The 21,277-nt window shown below is 39.8% G+C and overlaps 2 protein-coding genes across 3 annotated transcripts in view; one reads left to right on the forward strand and one right to left on the reverse strand.

The window, feature by feature from the left end:
• Nucleotides 1-21,277, reverse strand: part of GLCE (glucuronic acid epimerase) — a 94,298-nt gene that overhangs the window by 11,674 nt on the left and 61,347 nt on the right. For both annotated transcript variants that reach the window (XM_055133836.1, XM_055133837.1), the window contains exons 3-4: nt 4,798-5,396; nt 1,594-1,839 (exon numbers count right to left, since the gene is read on the reverse strand). In XM_055133836.1, coding sequence (XP_054989811.1) covers nt 1,594-1,839; nt 4,798-5,383 — 832 coding nt within the window. In that variant the 5' untranslated portion in view covers nt 5,384-5,396. The remainder of the gene's footprint in view (nt 1-1,593; nt 1,840-4,797; nt 5,397-21,277) is intronic.
• Nucleotides 12,652-21,277, forward strand: part of LOC129403478 (transmembrane protein 41B) — a 41,351-nt gene continuing 32,725 nt past the window's right edge. The window contains exon 1 of the mRNA XM_055132117.1: nt 12,652-12,665. Within this exon, the coding sequence (XP_054988092.1) occupies nt 12,652-12,665 (14 nt within the window). The remainder of the gene's footprint in view (nt 12,666-21,277) is intronic.

Genomic DNA, 21,277 nt, shown 5'->3' on the forward strand with positions numbered 1-21,277 from the left:
TGCCAGGCTCTGCCATGCGGGCTCCATACTCTCAGTAGCTTGCCAGGCTCTCCGAGAGGGGCGGAGGAATCGAACTCGGGTTGGCCGAGTGAAAGGCGAAAGCCCAAACCCTGTGCTATCGCTCCAGCCCCCTGTTGCAGTAAACTCTTCAATACCACAAGTATTGAGTATTCTTAAATATTTTCAGTCCTTTATCACCCTGCTGAATCTACTGTTTTGTAATAAGCAAACTGCTGTGGAACAGAGTATCATGGAATACCACACAGAAAAGAAACTTTAGTCACAGAATAACAACTAAAGGTCACCATTATTTGCAGTGCACTCAGCAGTCATCCATTACTTAAGGACATCTAGAATGAGCAGATTTGTATCGTGGCTTTCAAGGTTTCTGAATTACAGCCATTAATAAAGGACAAGGAGAGAATACAGAAAAATATCTCCTAACCTGGCCTCATTTTCCTTTCCTGTCTTGCAAGATTCTTGGGAGCAGGAAACAAATGCTGCTTTTGAGAATATTTTTCTCATAGAGAACTAAGCCTGAGGTGCTACAATTATTTCTTTATCTTTATAAATAATGGATTAATTCTCACGGATATTGATTCATGGAGAAAAATATATCCTAATTAATGAGACTATCTTAGTAAAAGGAGAAATGTTGCATAAAGTTAACTTGATTTCAGAAATGATTTTATAATGAAATGGCTTTATATGAAGTTTGAGACAATCTAGTACATTAAGAAAAAATTCAATATGGAAAGTGAGCTTATTCGGTAATGTTAGAGGATTTTGAAAAAAATAAAAGCAATTGGTTAATAAGCAAAGAAAAGGTCATCTGTCTCCATAAGGAATAATTTGTACCTTAATGTGAAATAGTTTTTTTTTCCTTAAAAAAAGAAAAAAGGTTTGGGCCACACTGAGGACTCCATATGTGGTGCTGCTAGAGCTCAAACCTGGGTCAGCAGTGCTCTATACAAGGATCTTACCCACAGTAGTATCTCGTCAGGCCTCATGTAAAACAGTCTTTTAAATTTTTGTTTTGGGGCCACACCCGGCAGTACTCAGGGCTTACTCCTGGCTCTGTGCTCTGAGATCACTCCTGGTGGGGTTCGGGCAACCATGTTGGCTGCTGGGGATTGAAGCCAGGTTGCTGCGTGCAATGCAAGTAATTTATCCACTGTATTATCTTTCTGGCCCCTCCCAATTGTTTTAAAATTAAACAATACCAGGTGAGCATGTAACTTAGTGATAGAGCGTGTGTCTGACATGCCTGAAACTCTGGGTTCGATCTCCAGCACCACCCTTTCCCCCAAAAAAACTAAAGGGCGCCTTACTGAAATGGTAAGATAACTACGGAACTTGGTCATTACTGTGACTCTGCAGGGAAACACACACCATGCCGTGACCTGATCTAATGTACATACTATGGCCAGGCCCCAGACAAAGTCTCCTGAATATAAGGTGTTTCCCTTTTGGATAGTGTCATTTATTTCTACATGGAACATAAAGGGTCTGCTCATGTGTCTTTCAAAATGTGAGAACAATTTTAAGAGAGTAGCAAATGCTACATGAAATTAGTGAACACACGTGCCTTACCTGGAGCAATGAACTGCTTGACATTTGTAAATCGAGACTTATCAGCCACACTCGCCACAAAGCAGCCCTTTGGCACAGTCCAGTCATTAGGCTTGCTGTTTCTGTCCCTGTCTTCTGCGGTTTCATAGACCTCTATGTGAGGAGGTTTCTCAGTCAGATTCTTGCTGTAATGACTTAACCCATATTGTGCAATCTGGATTGGGTAGAAATAGCCTTGTGGACCCCACTGTGTAGATAAAGGCACACCTAGAAAACAGAGAAATCCAGTAAATAACCATAGCCAGGTATCTACGAGCCCATCCCCCACACCACCCCTCACTTTTACTTCTGGGATATTATAAGGGTAGTGGTAATTTTTGAGCTTTGTTGTTATACTGTTTGCATGATTTCTAAAAGTCTGCACTGAAATTAATCAGGCATAAACAAAGTTCCATGTCTATTCTTATTGTTAATAATAACTGGATAAGATATTGTAGATTTTCTGTTCTTGTTGTTGTGGCTCACCAGTGGTGCCCAGGGCCTACTCCTGGCTCTGTACGAAGGGATAGTTCCTCTGGGGCTACTGGGGATTGATCCTGTGTGGTGCCAGGAATTGGACCTGGGTTGGTTGAATGAAAGCACGTGTTTTACCTACCGAACTATCACTCCAGCCCCTGTAGATTATCTCTGAAGGACCATTTCTGCACTCACAGTGATTTACAACAGTCTGAGTTTCACGGTCCAGCTTCCGTAAGTGGATCCAGCCATGGGCTCACTCTCACCACAGCCAGAGGCCCTGCTCCTGATCCTTCTCTGACCTCTCCCCTCCCCTCTGGGTGCCGCCGCAGTGGGTACCACCACTGAGTCTCAGAACTAGAACTCTTTTTTTTTTTTTTCTTTTCTGCCAGTCTGCTTGCTTTAGTTTAAGTTTAGCTTAAGGACTGATTTCTCATGTATTTTATTTTTGCTCATAAAGTTACTTATATCTTGCTTTGTAAATCCTGCTTCAAATATTTAGATTGACAATGCTATCACAGCTTCCTTCATAATAAACGGAACATTTTATTAAATATTTGTATTTAATAGTCAAGTTAACTACGTATTTATGTCCTTTGCCAATGTTGGGATATTATTTAATAGGCTACCATCCAATGGGTAAACTGTTTAACATGTCATTTGTAACCAGGCACTTTTAAACATAGCTTGAGATCCTTTTTTCATATCCTTCATGTCAAAACATAATTTGACATTATGTAATTCCTGAGAGCAAGAATTTAAAATTAAAGTTTAATATTTATCTATAAAATCTGAAATAATAAGGAGTACTTCTCATATAGTTCTAAGCAAAACTTATTAAATGCTTGCTGTTACTGGTTATTTAATTTCCTTCACGGGAAATATAATAATACCAAGTGAACAAGTACATTGTACTATTACATTATATGGTATTCATGTATTAAGAAAGAAACTATCCCAAATAAACTGTCCCAAATAAACTGAACAAGTATTAGATGGACATAGTAAAGACTAGGAGCCTGGGACTGTATGATTTAGGATGCACTTTCAAACCAGCTTAAAGAACTGGGGACACCACCAGGCTTAAAAAGAAAAACAAAAGCTAGAGTACAGGTAAGATTGTCAACATTTATAATTTTTTCCAAGAATAGAGATTTTTGGGCTGGAGCGATAGCACAGTGGTAGGGCGTTTGCCTTTCATGCAGCCAACCCGTGTTTGATTCCTCCGCCCCTCTCGGAGAGCCTAGCAAGCTACCGAGAATATTGCACCCGCACGGCAGAGCCTGACAAGCTACCCATGTGAATTGGATATGCCAAAAACAGTAACAATAAGTCTCACATTGAGAGACGTTACTGGTGCCCGCTCGAACAAATAGATGAACAACGGGATGACAGTGACAGAGATTTTTTTAAAAAATCAAATATTTTAAAAAATTAAAATAGCTTATTTATATCCCAAAGAGGCGTGATAATAATGTACAACTGGCATGAGAACCAACTGAGACTATTAAAAAACAGTAGCTTTATTTTCAGGGGGAGGCTTTTTGGGTCACATCAGACGATGCTCAGGGGTTACTCCTGGCTCTGCACTCAGGAATTACTCCTGGTGGTCCTTGGGAAACAACATGGGATGCTGGGATCAACAATGAGTTGGCCATGTGCAAGGTAAAATGCCCTACCCACTACTATCTCTCTGGCCTCAATAACAAACATTTTCCTTAAAGAGGTAAGAATATTAGAGAATATGGCCATTTCCATCTTTAGAAGAAACAGATGATTAATGATCTTATTAAAATTTAATACAGTTAGGCAGTCATTTTATTAAAAAATGAAAATAAAATGAAATTAAAACCAAATAATCCTGTATCATTCCAATTTTAGTGTATGTGCTGCCAAAGCAAGCACAAAACCAAATAATTCTAAAATGTATTGCTTCCCCATCTCTGAAGTACTTAAGGTCAAACTCAACTCAGCTTGCTGACCAACCCTAGTAAACTGCAAAACGTACTAATTACATGTAGAAGAGCTCCAGTACCAACTGCCCCAAGTTTTCTGAAATTTTTGGCCTTTGGGCCAAATGTGGTGATGCTAAGGGATTACTCCTAGCTCTGTACTCAGAGATCACTTCTGGAGGTGCCCAGGGGAATCTGAGATCCTGGGGATGGAGCCAGAGCTGGCAACACGCAAAGCAAGCACCTTACCCACTGTTCCTCTCTCTCGTCCCTAGTCCAAGTTTTAAGGACAATAAAAGGTGGTATGTGATATCCTACAGTCAGAGAAAATGGTTTCTGTGTGTTCTGTTCTGAGGACTGTAACCCTTTCAGAGAAGGTCCCTGGCTAATCTACTACCGAGACTTGCACTGGTAAATCCATGGGTCCACTGAGGGGAGGGCTGTCTTTTTCCTATCTCCTCTCCCAAGATGATAACTATTTATTTTAACACAACAATTCTGGCTGTTCTGCTTTGACCTTCCTGATATTCAGGTTCTAAGGCAGGCTAATGCAATCATCCTATTTCATCGGGTATGATCTTGCTGCAGTCTTAAACTCATACCTGCTAGAAAGTTGCCTTAGTTATAGAGCTAACCTCTTCCTCCCTGCTAAGTCAGATGGATGAAAGATCCCTGAAGGACAAGCAATGCATACACATGCGCATTACTAACACAATCAAGTCAGACAAACACCGCCCAGGAGCAAATAGATACCAACCTTCAACCCCACTTATACACTTGACTCTGTCTCGGACTTCCACATTGTAGCCCTCAAAGGACATGAACACGCCATCAGGGTGGTAGGGGGATCGCTGTGCATAGACTCTGGAGTAGCTATGTGAGAACTCAAACCGATCATAGCCATCATACTGAACCACCTTCCCATAAACATCAAAATACTTCTCCACCCAACTGAACGGCAGAAAGACTTCATTTCCTTCTCTTCTCCCTTTGATTGTGTGTTCATCATTTATGAGGCAGTCAATTTCTTCATATTTGAGCCCCAGCACCTTGTTCCCCCCATTGCTGCTGAAGCCCCCCACGACAGGAGGTGCTTTCTGCTGCTCCTGTGGAAACGCCTCGTCAGACTGCGGCTTGCCCGGGTGGTTCACATAGCTGTTACTTTCTGATGCCGCAGCTCTCTTCTCAAAGCCATCCACTCGGAAGCCACCACTCAAGTGTCGTGAAAACTGGATTGCTTTGTCACTGGAACACTTATTCCATAAAAGTACTGTGACCAAAGTGAAGAGCGCACAGATGATAATCAAAGTCTTATAGTTGACCCGAGCTGCCAAGCAACGCATATTCAGACCATACCTAATGAGAAGCAAGAAGAGAAATTCATGCAAAGATGTATTATTGACTTATCACATAAGGTAATAAGCTGCTATCTTACCCTGTTTTTCTTTAGATGTTGAATCATAAGAGGGAAATTTTATCAACTGCATGCAATCTGGCCAGATTCATAACTACTAACTTGAACTTTCCATCCTACACAAAAGTTAAGGATTGTTCCAGATACTGTTAGCATATCCCTGACTGATTCCCACACTTTCTCAGTTTGTCGCTTCCTTGTTATCTCAGTAAATTTGTTCACAGTGCTCCTAGATCAAAAGAAATACCTTAACAGTTTCATTTGTTAAGTAGCTGGGTGCAAAAAATTTAATACAACTTTACATTGTACCAACTTATCAGCTATTAAAAACCGTAACAGATCTTGTCAACATAAACACCACCAGCATCCACACTGTCAAAATGAAGTGACTTTTTAGTGCTTCTACTTGACTTTTCAGCAGCAAAAAATAGTCAATGCTTTTTGAAACACATCCCTGCACAGGTTCTAGGGAATCACTCTTTCTTGGTTCTCCTTAGATGCCACTGACAACTTCTCAGTCATCTTTGAAAATCGTTCCTTCTCATCTCCCTGGATTGTAAATATTGGAATGTCTTAGACCTAAGGCCTCTTTTGTCTTCTCACTGAACCTCATGTCTTTATGTGCAGTTACGATCTCACTGAACCTCATGCCTTTATGTGCAGTTACAATCTCACTGAATCTCGTGTCTTTATGTGCAGTTACAATCTCACTGAATCTCGTGTCTTTATGTGCAATTTTATAGGTGGGCTACTCCCAAAATGCTATCTGCATGCCAGATTTTTCTTCAGCATTCTGACACTTTATATCCAAATGCCAATCAAGTAACTGACATTTTTACTTGCAAGTCAAAAAGACTTAGAAACCTAACATTCTGGCTGTTCTGCTTTGACCTTGCCCCTATAACCATTCCTCTCTTCCTACGCTCAGAGCACAAGTTTTTAAATTCAATCAATTAGGAGATCTTGTTGGGATCACCTAGGGATACCCAGAATCTGGCCTCTGTTCACCAACTTGTCACCATTGTGGCAGAGTCAATGGCATCTCTTACTTGGGATAATGAAGTGATGTCTAAATTCATCTTTCTGATTCAACTCTCATCCTCTCTTCTATACTTGATTCTATTCTCAACACAGCAACCCGATGGACACTTTTATTCTATCACATTGGTAGTGTTGGTTATTACTGTTGCAGTGTTCAGGGGATACATTAGTGGCACTCAGGGGTTGCCAGCCACACCTCAGCAATGCTTGGGGGCCATACCATGCTGGGGATCAAGGGATAAAACCCAGGGTCTCATATATCCAAGGCATGTGCTCTACCCCTTGAGCCACATTCCTGGCCTCAGAGTGATGCTTTTAAGTGCAATTAGGTAATTCCAAAAGTCATGATGGGAGAATTTGGAGCTGGTGCTTTTTTAAAAAAACAATGATTAAAAAAAATGAAACAAAAAACAAGGAGTTGTGATTGCAAGCACGTAGTTAGGGTGCAGTGTGCCGGTAGAAGGGAGTGGCTTTGTGAGCACGTGTGACTGTATGATGTCCGAGTCACTGTTTTAGCTCTCAGGGTGCTTTCTTATGGCCCGTGTTCTCTTGCTCTTGCTTAATGGGGCTATTCTAGTCCTTCATGCTGGTAGTTTTCCTTGCATCTCTTGATCTTCAGTTACTCATCTTCAACATAGAACGATTCTGGAGTACCGTGGACTTCCTCTTCTGGTGCAGATGGTCTGTGTTTTGGCTCGATTGCTCTCCTGAGCAGCTCGGGGTGTCTGGCAGAGGCCCTTGGGCAGTGCTCCCTCCAAAAGGATGGGTGAGGAGCCAGCAGGCCTCTACGTGCCAGAGCAAGAAGGTGGCTATTCCTGTCTTCTCAAAAGCTTTAGCCTTCCCCAATTTCTTTTTTGAAAAAAATAATCTTCCTGGTGCTTTACCTGAGGCTCATGCCAGCTGTGTCTTGGGTGAGGAGTGCTTGTGTGTTCTGGGCTTGATCAGGGAGCCAGAAATCAGTTTAACTCTCACTCTCCTTTGGGGCAGAGGGTCCCACACTGGGTGAGGGATGAGGGAGGTTCCCTCAGGATCATCCCTAGTAGTGTTTGGGGAGGGAGGGATGTGGTGCCAGGGCTCAAGGCACATGCTCTACCTACCATTTATTATCATTCTACAGTAGTCTTTGTACTTAATATTTGTGTCTTCACATACATACATACATGCATACATACACACAAACATATATTCTTTTTGATTTGGAGGCCATACTTCATACTGTATGGGGGTGATTCCCAGCTTGGGTTTTTTGGAGGTCGCTTCTGATGGTGATTAAGGGGCCATACGGTGTCAGGAATCAAAACTGGGCCTCCTGCATGCAAAGCACGTGCTCCCGTCTTTCAAGTCAGCACTCTCCAACTTTCACACCCATGGAACAGCACCTGGCCTGCATACTGGGCCACAGCCCATCAGTTATGAACACTGCATACTGCAGTGATTCTCCACTTTTCTACACCAGTAGACTGGGGCAGTGGCCAATCCAAAACTAGCAGTTGAAGCCACTGCTTCAAGCTACTACGGTGTTTTCATCTTATCTTTCTGTACATTTCATTTCAATATATTTTATCAGGAGGAATAGGAAGCAAAGTTATGGATTTGGTCTGTGTTGGACATCATACTCAGCTTTTAAGAGAAATCCAATTACACATTTTATCATCTGCATTTTTGCGAAGAAAAAGTATTGGTGTGGGATTAAAAAAAAAACCTTTGTAAGTTGTGTATTTATAAATCGAGGTATTTTCATATTTGAATCTTTTGAGTGTTAAGCTATAGTTTTGAGTCAATGGGAGTCAATACTAGGAATAAACGAATGAGTTGCATTTGAAAGCAGCAAGACCCATCTAGAAGGTAAGATCTCTAATGGAGAACTGGCTCTATCTCCTCAGCGTGCCAGTAGTTTGAAAAGAAAACAGGGGGCTGGGATAACTTTTTAAAGAAACAAACAACCAAACGTAAGGAATAGTAACCACCAGATGTTAAATCTGGTCCCATACTGGGAACTTTAACTACAGACTTGCTAAAGGAGAAAGATGGACATTGTTCACTGAGATGCAGGGGTTCCAAAACAACACAGTCTTGCTTCGGTAAACAATGCATAATGACTTTGTTATAATGCTGTTCAAGTTGTAGAAAACTGACCATATAAACCTTGAAATTTCAAAATTGTGGACTGCACTGACATTCTGCAATGTTTAAATGATACTGACTTTAAAAGCTAAAACCAGGGCTTTCTGCTGAGTGGTGATAAGCTTCCTCATTTTTAAGCTTCTGCCACATCCATGAGCTCGATTAACCTTTCAGGCTTAAAAAAAAAAAAAAGGTCTTTAAAAATACCATGCATTCAAAAACCTTGAGATCTCCTCTCTATTACTGACCCTAAATGTTCATTTCCTTAGAAATGTAACTCAATAAAAATTTTTTTTTTTTACTAACTCTGGAGATCTAAAACAGAAAGTAATATTCATCTTAAGGAAACTATGGAATAACTTGTTTGCAGAAATAGCCCAAAATAATGAAATAAAAATGTAATGTAGTTTTAGTCTGAGAGCATGTTTCTTTTCTAAAACGATTAGTAATTCAAAGAACTTCTATGTGACACTTGTCACATTCCTTTTCCTAACTGAATTTTTCAAGTAATAGAATATTTCAGGAAAAATTTAAATACTGAGAACTGTGGCTATCACTGAGTTTTCAAAATGTGAATATCATACTTTAGTTAAGAATCTTACAAATTTAAAGATACTTCACTCAAAAAACAATTACTGGATTTTACTTTCTCTGAATGGAGTCCTGGTCAACATGATTCTTATATAATCTTAGGTATATGTATTGTATATACCTAACAATTTATATTACAATTTCTTGGCATGAATTTTAAGAAGAAATTAATTTATTATTATTCATTACAATCCTTGGCATGAATTTAAAGAAGGTGTTCAGGCCAGAGTATTAGTACAATGGACAGGGTGTTTACTTTGCACGAGACTGACCAGGGTTCAATCCCTGGCACCTGATATGGTCCCCCGGCACAGCCAGGAGTGATTCAAGAGGGTAGAACCTGGAGTAAGTCCTGAGCACAGCCAGGTGTGGTTCCCCCCACCAAAAAAAAAAAAAAGTAGTTGTTCAAAAGATAATTGAACTAAGTGGCTCCAACAACATCTACTCAGCAATTATGATATATGGTAAGTAAGGCATATTATTTCTATTCCCAAAGGCCAGATTGAGAAGACATGTACATAAAAAGTAATACTGCTAGGAGACAGTAACTGTGAAAACAGAGACTAGAGCAGAAAGCCTGTAACTCTCCCTTTACTTTCTGAGGTATTAAGCAAAACGTCAGCGGGAAAGATAAACATGTTCCAAACGAGGATGCTGATACTCATCATCCCCTCCGCCTGCTTGTCCCCAGACATCACTGCTGGGTCTCTGCTTCCTTGTCAGCAGAGAGGAAGCTTTCTCGCACCATCCTATGTCGAACAGCAGTTTTCACTCCATAGTTCACTAGGTCTTTACTTTTTTTCTTCAAAACAGTTACTACTACGTGATATTATGCACATTTTAATAACTAGTCATCTCTACTATCCTAGAATGTAAGTTCCATGAAGGCCAGGGCTTTGCTTCCTCTGGTCACTGCTGGATCTTGGGGCCAGAGAGATAGTATAGGGATGAAGTCACTTGCCTTGCATGCAATCGCTGGCCCTGCAAATGGTCCTCCAAGGATCACTAGGAGTGACCTCTAAACACAGAGCCAGGAATAAGCTCTAAGCAATGTCGGGTGTGAACCTACCCATTCCGATCCCCTAAAAGCACCTGGGGCTCACAGTAGGCATTGTTTTCTTTGGGCCACACCCAGTGATGTTCAGAGGTTACTCCTAGCTCTGCACTTAGGAATGACTCCTGGTAGTGCTCAGGGGGCAATATGGGATTGAACCAGGTCGGCCATATGCAAGGTAAGCACCCTCCCTGCTGTACAATCACCCTCCCTGCTGTACAATCACTCCACACCCCCACGAGGCATTTAATAAAGGTCTGTTGATGGAACACTGTTAAGTATGCAACTAAAAAATAGGACATTTTAAATATGTCTGTTTTCTTTCTATATCTGGGTATTCAAAATCATAATCCAAATAAAAATGAACATAACTGACAACAGAATATGGATTGAAATGCTACCACCAACTCTTTAAAATGAATTTACAATTTAATTACTGCTGTTAGTGATGCTCCATCTGTGTACTGTTTGATAGATCAGGATTTAAATTACAAAAATGACAAAGTATTCTGTGAATTACCTAAACTAAAGGAGCACTCCCTAATATTTTTGGTGGTTGGGACCCTCCGAGTAATCTAAATAAGAAATATTTTCTGGTACATAGTCACTATAATAGGGTAAAATGGTAAGACAAGTTTGCTAGCTCATTTTATTTTAATAACAAAGTTAAACTAATCTTTGATATGGTGGCTCACAATACTTCAAATATGATTATACTTTAGGCAAACATCTAGGGTAAGTTGAGCAGGGAGTACATAGCATGCTATGTTAGTCACATTCTATAGATGGAGACAAAGGCGTAACAGCCCGCCAGAGATCTGCTAAAGAAGTGAACAGGGAGTGCTTGCCTTGGCAGCACATAGAGTAAAGAAGAGGACTGGGACAGAAAGAGAATTTTTAAAAGATTAAAAATGATATTTCTCCCTATACTGCAGATGATGGCACTGAGGCCTTGTAGTAAGTAAACTGAACTAGGTGACAAGATTATTTGAGTGCAGAGTGTTCACGAAACTAGTATTCAGAGATTCCTGTTAAAGTTTCTCTCACTCCAGGTCCGGGAGCTACCAGTGGTCGCGGCGCGGGAACATGGCTGAGCAGGCGACCAAGTAATATTTGTCGATCACCCATTGCAGAAGCAGTTTTCAGAAAACTTGCTACTGATCAAAATGTTTTAGATAAATGGAGAATAGATAGTTCATCGACTTCCACGTATGAAATAGGAAATCCTCCTGTTTACTGGGGGCAGAATTACATGAAGAAGCACGACGTGCCCATGAATCACATTGCCCGACAGATTACCAAAGATTTTGCCACATTCGACTACATTTTATGTATGGATGAAAGCAATCTGAGAGATTTGAATAGGAAAAGTAATCAAGTTAAAAACTGCAAAGCTAAAATTGAGCTACTTGGAAGCTATGACCCACAAAAGCAGACCATCATTGAAGACCCCTATTATGGCAATGAGTCTGACTTTGAGACCGTCTACCAGCAGTGTCTGAGATGCTGCCAAGCCTTCCTGGAGAAGGCTGGCTGACCTGCAGCACAGAGACCAGCCCCATGACCTCCACGTCTCCCATCCACATGCTCAAGACTAGCAGCATTCGTCCCGTGAGTCACAGTGTGTCTGCAGTTCTCTCATCTTTAACAATAATTATAGGCAGAAACCAGCTGATGCACTTGGAAGAATAAACATGTTTGATTAAAAAAAAAAGTTTCTCTCACTCCAAGCCTGTGCTCAAACTTAGGCATTACTGAAAATTTTGAGCTGACACATTAAAAAAGTCCTCAACTAAAATTATCTGTAGGTTCTCCTGTTCCTGTCTGAAACTTCTGGGGAGGTCTCAGAGTGGGGTGGGCCAGTGCCCACCCAAACAAAGTCCCACCAGCCACTCCCAAACCCCAAAGTCCCCGCCTTGCCCCACGCCAGACCCCACTCAGGGCTGAGTGCCAGAGAACCCGATCTCCTGAAAACTCCAGGTATATGGGTTTAAGGGTCTTTGTGGCTGAAAACCACAGACCTTTTTGGAATCACGGTGGAAGATCTTTCCCTACTCTCCGACTTCCTGAAGAACTTAGGCCACAGCAGTTAAATATGAATTTTCTTGAGTGCACAGCTGCATGTCTGAACTCCACAACACTGACATCCCAGCAGGAGCACACCAGATTGGAGGGGATGGAGCTCAGAAACCAACCAACACTGACTAACAGAAGCAACACAGGAGGCTTGTTCTGCAACAGCAGCTTTAGGAAACCCTCAGACGAAGAGTTAATGTCCCCATGGTGAGATACAATTTTCACAAATTTTCTTCTACAGAAATATTGTCTGATAGTTCTGTGGACCTTTTATGGGGACAGGTTTGGAAATGGTTGGGAAATTGGACACAATGGTAGAGGGAAGGTGACACTGGTGGTTGGATTGGTGCTGAATGCTTCTAATAAATTATCATGAACGACTTTGTAAGCCAGGGTGTTTAAAGCAGGAAAAAATTATCCAGAGGTTCTTAGAAAAGGGCTTTAAGCAAAACAATGTATTATAAAAGCAAATTTGACAATTGCATCATGTCTCTTCAATGTCCACAGGCATTAAATGTTTTCCTCATCAACATTATTGGAAAGTGACCTTAAATGAAATAACATTGAGGACTTGCTGTATTGTATACCTGAAACTGAATCTTAGTCACAGTACATAATATTCGCATAGGATACTCTTAATTTACAACAAGCAGGCCCAACTCTGATTTCTCTTCAGATAGCAAAAATCTTTCACGTTTTACAACAAGCTAGCCCAATGTAAACTGAAGTCAGATATTAACAGGTTTTATTTTACACAAAGTAAAATTCTGACTCTCAACTAAGAGTTGTGTTGGTAAAATACAATTTTAGAAAATGTTATTTATTTTAAAACTTCATTAGCTTTCCTGAATAAAACTACTAAAAAGTTTGGATTTTCTTCAAATCCAACAGTATAATTATATATTACATTATGGAAAAGAGTAGAACTGAGCCATAATTATGAATATTTATGAATATTATAGTTCAATAAAGCTACTTGGTCTCCAGGTAAATTAGAATAATTAAAACCTCGAAATAGGATTCTCTCAGCCTCATAAATCTAAGAGCATACAAACGTATTACAGTGCTTCATTTCTGCTAATAAGAATGACGTTCTGAGATATCTTGTGAAGCAAGGCCACTTTCCAGAGATGAAACATTTCACCAGTTCACCAAAAATTTAGATTTTGAAAATATTGTACTTGTAAATTTAAAACCTTAATGAGTGTAGCCAGCACTTCAAGATCTCTAAAGATAAAAAAAATTTCTGTATTACATAAATGTCTTTTTATTAGCCAGAGGAAAATGTCTTTTTTATTAGCCTGCCCCCCAAAACCCAGGAATAATAAATGCTCCCCACCCAGCCACATTTAGCTTAATTTCTGGCAATTACATAATCTTGGATACAGACTGCCTATGCATTACCTTTAGAATAAAAACTATCCCTGACTTCAAAGCTCAAATTTATTGGCTCTGTTAACTCAATTACAAATCTGAGTCAACTTTCCATGCTGCTCTACAAACACCCATTTCACATAAAAAGGAAATGAGGGGCTGGAGCGATAGCACAGCGGGTACAGCATTTGCCTTGCACTCGAGGCAGACCCAGGTTCGATTCCCAGCATCCCATATGGTCCCCTGAGCACCTGGAGGAGTAATTCCTGTGTGCAAAGCCAGGAGTAACCCCTGTGCATCGCTAGGTGTGACCCAAAAAGCAAAAAAAAAAAAAAAAAAGAGAGAGAGAGAGAGAGAAAGAAAAAAAAGGAAATGAAACAAAACATACAACTCCCCAAACTAAAGAGAAAGGAGAGTCGTCTAGTGAAAGCCTGTTACCTACATAAGCATAAACTCGCTACAGAACCCAGGAGTTGGGAGAGTTAGACTTCAGGCACTGTGCTCTGCATGCAAGGAGACACAGACGGGCTGGTGTCTTCTATTATTCTAGACCACAAGAGCTCATATTCCCCACCCAACATACAATATAAAAAACATACAACATAAAATGCACAAAACATAAAATGTACTAATGTTTGTTTTGGGGCCTTGGTGATGCTCATGACTTACTCCTGGCTCTGCACTCAACAATCATTCCAGGTGGGCCTTAGGGCACCTTATGCAATGCAGAGAATTAAACCAAGGTTGGCTGTATGCAAGGCAAGTGCCTTAACCCCAGTACTATCTCTCCAGCTCTAATTAACCATTTTAGTCATAAAGTACGTTATTTTTTTTAAGCTAGATTTTAAGACTATTTTTATTTTATTTATTTATTATTTGCTTTTTGGGTCACACCTGGCGATGCACAGGGGTTACTCCTGGCTTTGCACTCAGGAATTGTTCAGGGGATTATATGGGATGCTGGGAATCGAACCCGAGTTGATTCCTACCCACTGTGCTATCGCTCCAGCCCAAGTATTACATGTTATATATATGAACAGTATTATGTTCACAATGTTGTGCCATCATCACTGTTGTCATAACTCACCTTGTAAAACAGAAACAGTTATACCCATTAACAGTAACTCCCCATCGTTTCTTTGGTTTTTGTTTTGGGGCCACACCTGGCTGTGCTTAGGGGTTATTCCAGTCTCTGCACCCAGGAATTACTCTTGGCAGTACTTGGAGGACCATATGGGATGTTGGGGTCAATTGCACACAAGGGGACCCTTTACCTGTTGTACTATTGCTCTATCCCTCCCCACTCCTTTCTCTCCCCAGTTCCTGGCATCTGTCATTCCACTTTGTCTCTATAATTTCAACTACATATGACTGGGTCACATCACTTAACATAATAACATCAAGCTACATCCATGTTGTAGTTTATGTCAAATCTTTCTTTTTAAGGCTGAGTAACATTTCACTACATATATGTGAAACTGTGCTTTCTTATCCAGTCACTCATCAGTGGACATTTGGGTAGCTTACATGTTAATAGCTATTACAAATAACACAGCTTTGAACATTTAAGTACAAATATCTCTTTCAGACCTTATTTTATATTCTTTTTGATATATATTAAATTCTCTTTGGATATAAAAAGTGGAATTGCTAAAAAGTGGAAGATGATAACTTATTTTAGGAGCCACTATATTGTTTCCACAGAGGCTACACCATATTACATTCCCACCAACAGAGCAACATTAGAATTGTTCTAGATTCTCACCAAAACAATAGCACCAGTTTTTGTAAATAGTGTGTGCAGTACAATCTTATTTTTCATTTTGTTTTGCATTTTCTGATGACTTGCATTGTTGAATGTCTTTTTGTGTACTTATTGTCTCTCAGAAAACTTTCCAAGTCCTCGACTCAGTTCTGAATTGAGTGAGTTTTACTGTGGAGTTCCAGTTTACTATGTAATTAATTTCTTATCAGAGGTAAGAAATTATATCTGGTTTGTATTTTCTTCCATTCTGTGTGGCCTGTCTTTTCGCTGCTGGTGCTGCTTCTTGAGCCATAATTTAAAATTTTTTCCCATAAAAATCAAGTTGAACTATTTTTCTTTTTCTATCTTTTGTTGCCTGTGTGTCATATCCAATAAATGCAAAATGCAATGCTTTTTTGCATTTTTTTCCAAAAACAGGAAGATTTTTCCTGTTTTCTTCCAAGGGGTTTCTGTCTCAAATTTACTAGGTCATTGAATCGTTTTGAAATTAGGAAGTATGAATTTTCCAGGTCCCTTGAGATTCAGTATGCATTTTAAGAAGCTTTTTTTATGTTAAAAAAAAAAAGAAGAGAGTAATTGAGATTTTGATAGGGATTGCATTGAATCTGTAGATCACTTTGGGTAGTATTGACACCTCAGTAATATTAAATATTTCAAATCACAAACAGGGTATCTTTTCATTTGTATGTGTGTCTTTTAATGTGGAAGCACATATTCCAAGTTTACTGACTCTTCTACTAGACACACACAGTTCTATAGGAAAATCTTAGTGGACCAAAGTAATTCTCATTTTCTAAAGTACAGTAACCATAGAAAGAATACAGAGTATGCTAAATAATTTAAATAAGTGACCTATAGAGATTGACTGGTACCAAATCAATCACCTTTTTTACATTAATGAAAAGTTCTTTGCATCCACGCACACACAAACATATTAATGGAGTTAAAAAAAGGAAAATACATTAATTTCTATGGTACCAATTATGACAAAGAACTAGTACAAAGACAAATTAAATCAACAGAGTATTTCACTTGGTATAATTATATAGTCTATATGTAATTAAAATATTATATGTAAGAATATAATGATATAAAATGTACTATATAGAATATATAATATAAATCTATTAAAAGATCTGACAGTGATAAACATACAAAGTATTTTGGATGATCACTATTTTCAAATGACTTATACCCTTGAAAAGATAGAAACTAAACATATAGGTAATAATTGAAGAAAAAATTCTTATTGCAAAGGCAGTAAATAAAATGGCTGAATTTGTAAATTTATTGAAAGGCAATGTAGTAGAAAGAAAATAAAAACATGCTGCATGGAGAAAACGTTTAATCAGAACACGGTATGGCACAATGGTCTCCAAGAGAACATTAATAACCACTACGTGAAATTCTTTCAACCATAGTCTATCCAATTTACCGTTATAGATTACCTTATGTGTAGCATACCAACACATGTTAATATTCATTTCCTCATCTAATTCCTTCATCAGTCCAATGAGATGGGAAGGAAAATGAGTACTACTTAAAAAAAAGAGGCTTGATGATACCAAGTAACTTGTCTAAAATTGAAGCCAAATGTGGAATGTAGATCTGATTCCATGCTCTCTGATACCAGTGGTTCTTGCACACTGAAGTTCAGATCTCATCTAGTTTGGGGAACAGGTGATGCAAAATCTTAATAGGTGATTCTGGTTACAATATTTAGGTCTGGAAACCAATATGTCCACCTTACAGTTCTTTAAAAATGTTGGAAAACAGGATGACCTAGAAGAATTGTTTCAGACTGCTCAGTCTCAGTCCCCTGGCTTCGAATTCACTAAATCTGGGGAAGATCTCAAATTCTGCCTCTCTAGCAGGTTCTAGGTGAGAAACTGATGATGCTGGAACATACCTTGAGAACTGCTGGAATGTAAGAGCATTTAAATATAATTAACTAGTAGGTATTATTTACAAATGATGGAACGTGGTGCTTCCCAAATTCAGGATTATCTCAGGCAATTCTGAAGACTTGTATCATTAGCACACTAATTTTTGTAGAAGAGATTCATACTCTAGTAAGAAAAAAGACTGTAGTCCACAGATACAGAGAGACTGAAAACCAACGTGTCCAAGTTAATAAAGCAGCGAAGCAAGAGCTCGCTAACTTGAAAAGAAGTTGCAAGGCCTGGTCTTCTTTACTGTATACTGAAGAATCTCGACCAACTAAAGCTGCATTTCTTAGCTGGGAAAATCATGGCCCTGTTGTGAGCTTCCAGGATATTTCAAGGGGTGCATTAGTGAAAAATCTCATAAATGGGGGCACAACACGAGACAGGGAGGCCAAGCAGTAGGATGGGCTGGAGTGCCACAGGAAGGAAACACGGTTGGAAGAGAGTCAAAGACAGAAAGAATCAGTGGGCTAGTACATTTTGAAAAAATTCTTTTTTTAAAAAAAATTATTGAAAAAATTTATTGAACAGTTACAAAGCTTTCAGGTTTAAGTCTCAATGATCAAAAACCCATCCCTTCACCAGTGCACATGCTCCACCACCAAGAACCCCAGTATGCTCCCATCCCACCCCCCACCCTGCCTGTGTGGCAGATGATTTTCACTTTACTCTCTCTTTACTTTGATTACATTCAATTTTCAACAGAAAACCCACTATTATTCTTTGGAATTTTCCCTCAACAATCAGACCTGCCAAAAGGCATCATTAGATCATTTGTTTTCTATTGCTGATAATAAAGAGCATATAATGTTGCACGGCCTATATAGTGGCCGCATAAGTCCAGAGGTATTTCTGCCAGCAGCCGCTGCATTCTGAGATTGGTTTGTGTGTCTCTGGGATCATGACCGTTCAGGAGAGGAGGAGCCATTTGTGGGTGGCTGCTCGGTTCTCGTCTGGGTGAGGAGCAGGGCCGGTTCCACCCGCATGCCCCATCACTGCAAGCTCCTACCTCTCTGTCCAATTGGCTCTGAAAGGTGGTGGTCACCATGCTGCCACAAAGGGGAAAAGGCTGAGGGACAAAAACCCTTCCCCTCCTGGGGCAGCACAGGGCTGTAGCTTAGTTCATAGGCCAAGAGCATTTCTGCCAGCAGCCACTGTGTTCCGAGATTGGCTTGTGTGCATCTGGGATCATGGCCGTTCAGGAGTGGAGGAGCCATTCCTGAGCTTCTTTTTTTTTTTGTATATCAGGAAAGGTCGAGCTTGGAGAAATAGTCCTGGTTTCCACATACCGGAGCATTGTTTGTAGAAGCTCATGGTCGCCAGGATTGCATCTGGAGAAGGTGGGAAGACTGCACCTGCTTCATCTGGGGCACCTTGGTGTTATCGGCTTGTTTTGGGGTTGAAGCATTCTCCGGTGTTGAGGCGCTGGATGGCCAGGATTCTTCACTTGAAATAATTCTCTCAGAAGGGTTACTTCAAAGTCTTGAAGAATAGATAATGTATATTGCTTCTCAGTCAATTTTGTGGAATAAAGACTCTACAGAGAGTACTCATCTTGATATTTGATCATAAAAAAAAATTTAAAGCTGGCTTGCCTTTTCTTCTTTTGTGAATACCATATATACTTGTTTCTTTTCTCTTGTCTGAATACCTGATGATGATGATGACTAATAAGGCAAGTACACTTTTCCTTTTATTTATTTAATTACTAAAGAGCCGTGATTTAAAAGGTTACTGACAGTTATGTTGTAGGCATGTAATAATTCAACATCAATCCCTCCACCAGTATCAACTTCCCTCCACCTGTGTTCTCATATTCCCTCCCCATCCCAATCTCTACTTCACTCTGCCTGTCAGCTTGAAAGGCACATTACAGTTTCAGTGGCTGCTGCTTAGCTCTCATGGTTTCAGTTGTTGAATCTGTGTTTTGGGTATATGGCTTTACCCCTCACTCATATCATGGATATCACTGAAGCCCTGATGCCTGTTAACTCATCACTTCTTGTTCTCTTCTTCCCCCCTTGATTTCCTTCCTTTTCTGTCTGTCTCACCTTTAAATACTGGGGTGAGGGATAATCTAAGAATCCGCCTTTTACTACAACCTACTGTTCCTTATATTATTCAGTATCTTTTTGGATTTTATAATTTTCAGGGTATCATACCTAACAGTGCTTGGGGGCCACTCTTTTTTTTCTTTCTTTTTTTAAAATTCAATCACCGTGAGATACAGCCACAAGCTTTCATGTTTGAGTTTCAACCATACAATGATCAAACACCCATCCCTCCACCAGTGCACATTTTCCCCCGTCTCCATGGCAGACAATTACCCCCACACTCTCTCTCTCCTTTTGGGTTTTATGGTCTACAATACAGATACTGAGAGGTTATCATGTTTGGTCCTTTTCCTACTTTCAGCACACAGCTCCCATCCAGAACGGTTCCTCCAACCATCATCAGTGTCTTAGTGATCCATTCTCTGTTCCAGCTGCCTTCTCCCCCAGTTTCCAGCTATGGGCCCTTGTGTCTATTATCCTTGGGTGTCAGTATCATATGTGTTATTTTATATTCCACAAATGAATGCAGTCCTTCTATGTCTGGGGGACCACTCTTATTAGAGAAAAAAATTATTTTTATTGAATCACAGCGAGAGACATAGTTACAAAGTTATGATTTCAGTTATATAATGCTCCAGTGGATGTCCATTCACCAGTGTACATTTCCCAGTGGGGACCACTCTTCGTAGTATTTGGAGGGACCCAACCCACCAGGGATCCCATATGCCTAAATGTGTTCTAGACCTCTGAACTATTTTCCCAGCCCCATTGAACACCCTTGCTTATGCTTCTCCACTGGTTCTTTCATTTCCTCTCAATCTGTCCTCTAGATTCATTTTTTGTATTGCTTCAAAAGGCTACTTTTTTTTGTCTATCAGCACTAACAAATGCTTTATAAAATGTTTTTGTTATTTAAATAACCTTTACCATCATGAGATGCTTTTGATCGTGGTGAAGGCTATGGTTCTCTTTTTTTTCAATGGGTGTAAAGTACTACATCAGATACCTTTTCTGTGTATGTCCTATTAACCAGTAGCTGGACCTATAACCTTAGTACAAGCAGATTTAGAATTTTCAGCAAGAATTCATAGTAGAGATTAAACTTTAGTTAGGAAGTGTGTCAGCTTAGTCTTTCTTATTGTGATGTCAGTATTAACCTGAATATACATGTGTTGTCAGCCCACTCCCAATCATTATTAAATTCTCCATTAGGAATCCACCTAATTGTTTAAATGCTCACTAATGATCATTTCATTGATGCTTATAGAGAATGATTGCTATCAGCCATTCTTATTAGCTAAAATACTTTTGTGTCAGAAATTTTACCTTTACCAATGATTTGCTTGCTCTGAAGCATTTAGTTTACACAAGAAAAGAATTAATGGTCACATCTTTCCTTTTCTTTATGGGTTTCTAACACAATACATCATCTCTTTAATAACAATAAAAAATACGTGCACAGATTTTTAACACAGTTGATATGTTAATGTCAGTATACTACAGTTATAATCTCTGATGTTTAAATAATACCACTGTTAATTACTTAAGGTGGTTCCTACCTTAAAAAAAATTGCGGGGGTTGGGGAGCTACACTTGGCAGTGCTCAGGCCTTCCTCCTGGTTTTGTATTCAGAGATCACTCCTGGTGGGGGCGCAGGAAACCACATAAGGTACCGGGATCAAACGTGGGTGGGCTGTGTGCAAAGCAAATGCCATGCCTGCTATACCATCACTCCGGCTTGGTTCCGGTCTCCTTGACTCAGTCGCAATTATTTCTGAAAGCTACCTTGCTTGTTTGT

The sequence above is a fragment of the Sorex araneus genome, chromosome 3 (genome assembly GCF_027595985.1).
Source record: "Sorex araneus isolate mSorAra2 chromosome 3, mSorAra2.pri, whole genome shotgun sequence".
Classification (NCBI taxonomy): domain Eukaryota; kingdom Metazoa; phylum Chordata; class Mammalia; order Eulipotyphla; family Soricidae; genus Sorex; species Sorex araneus.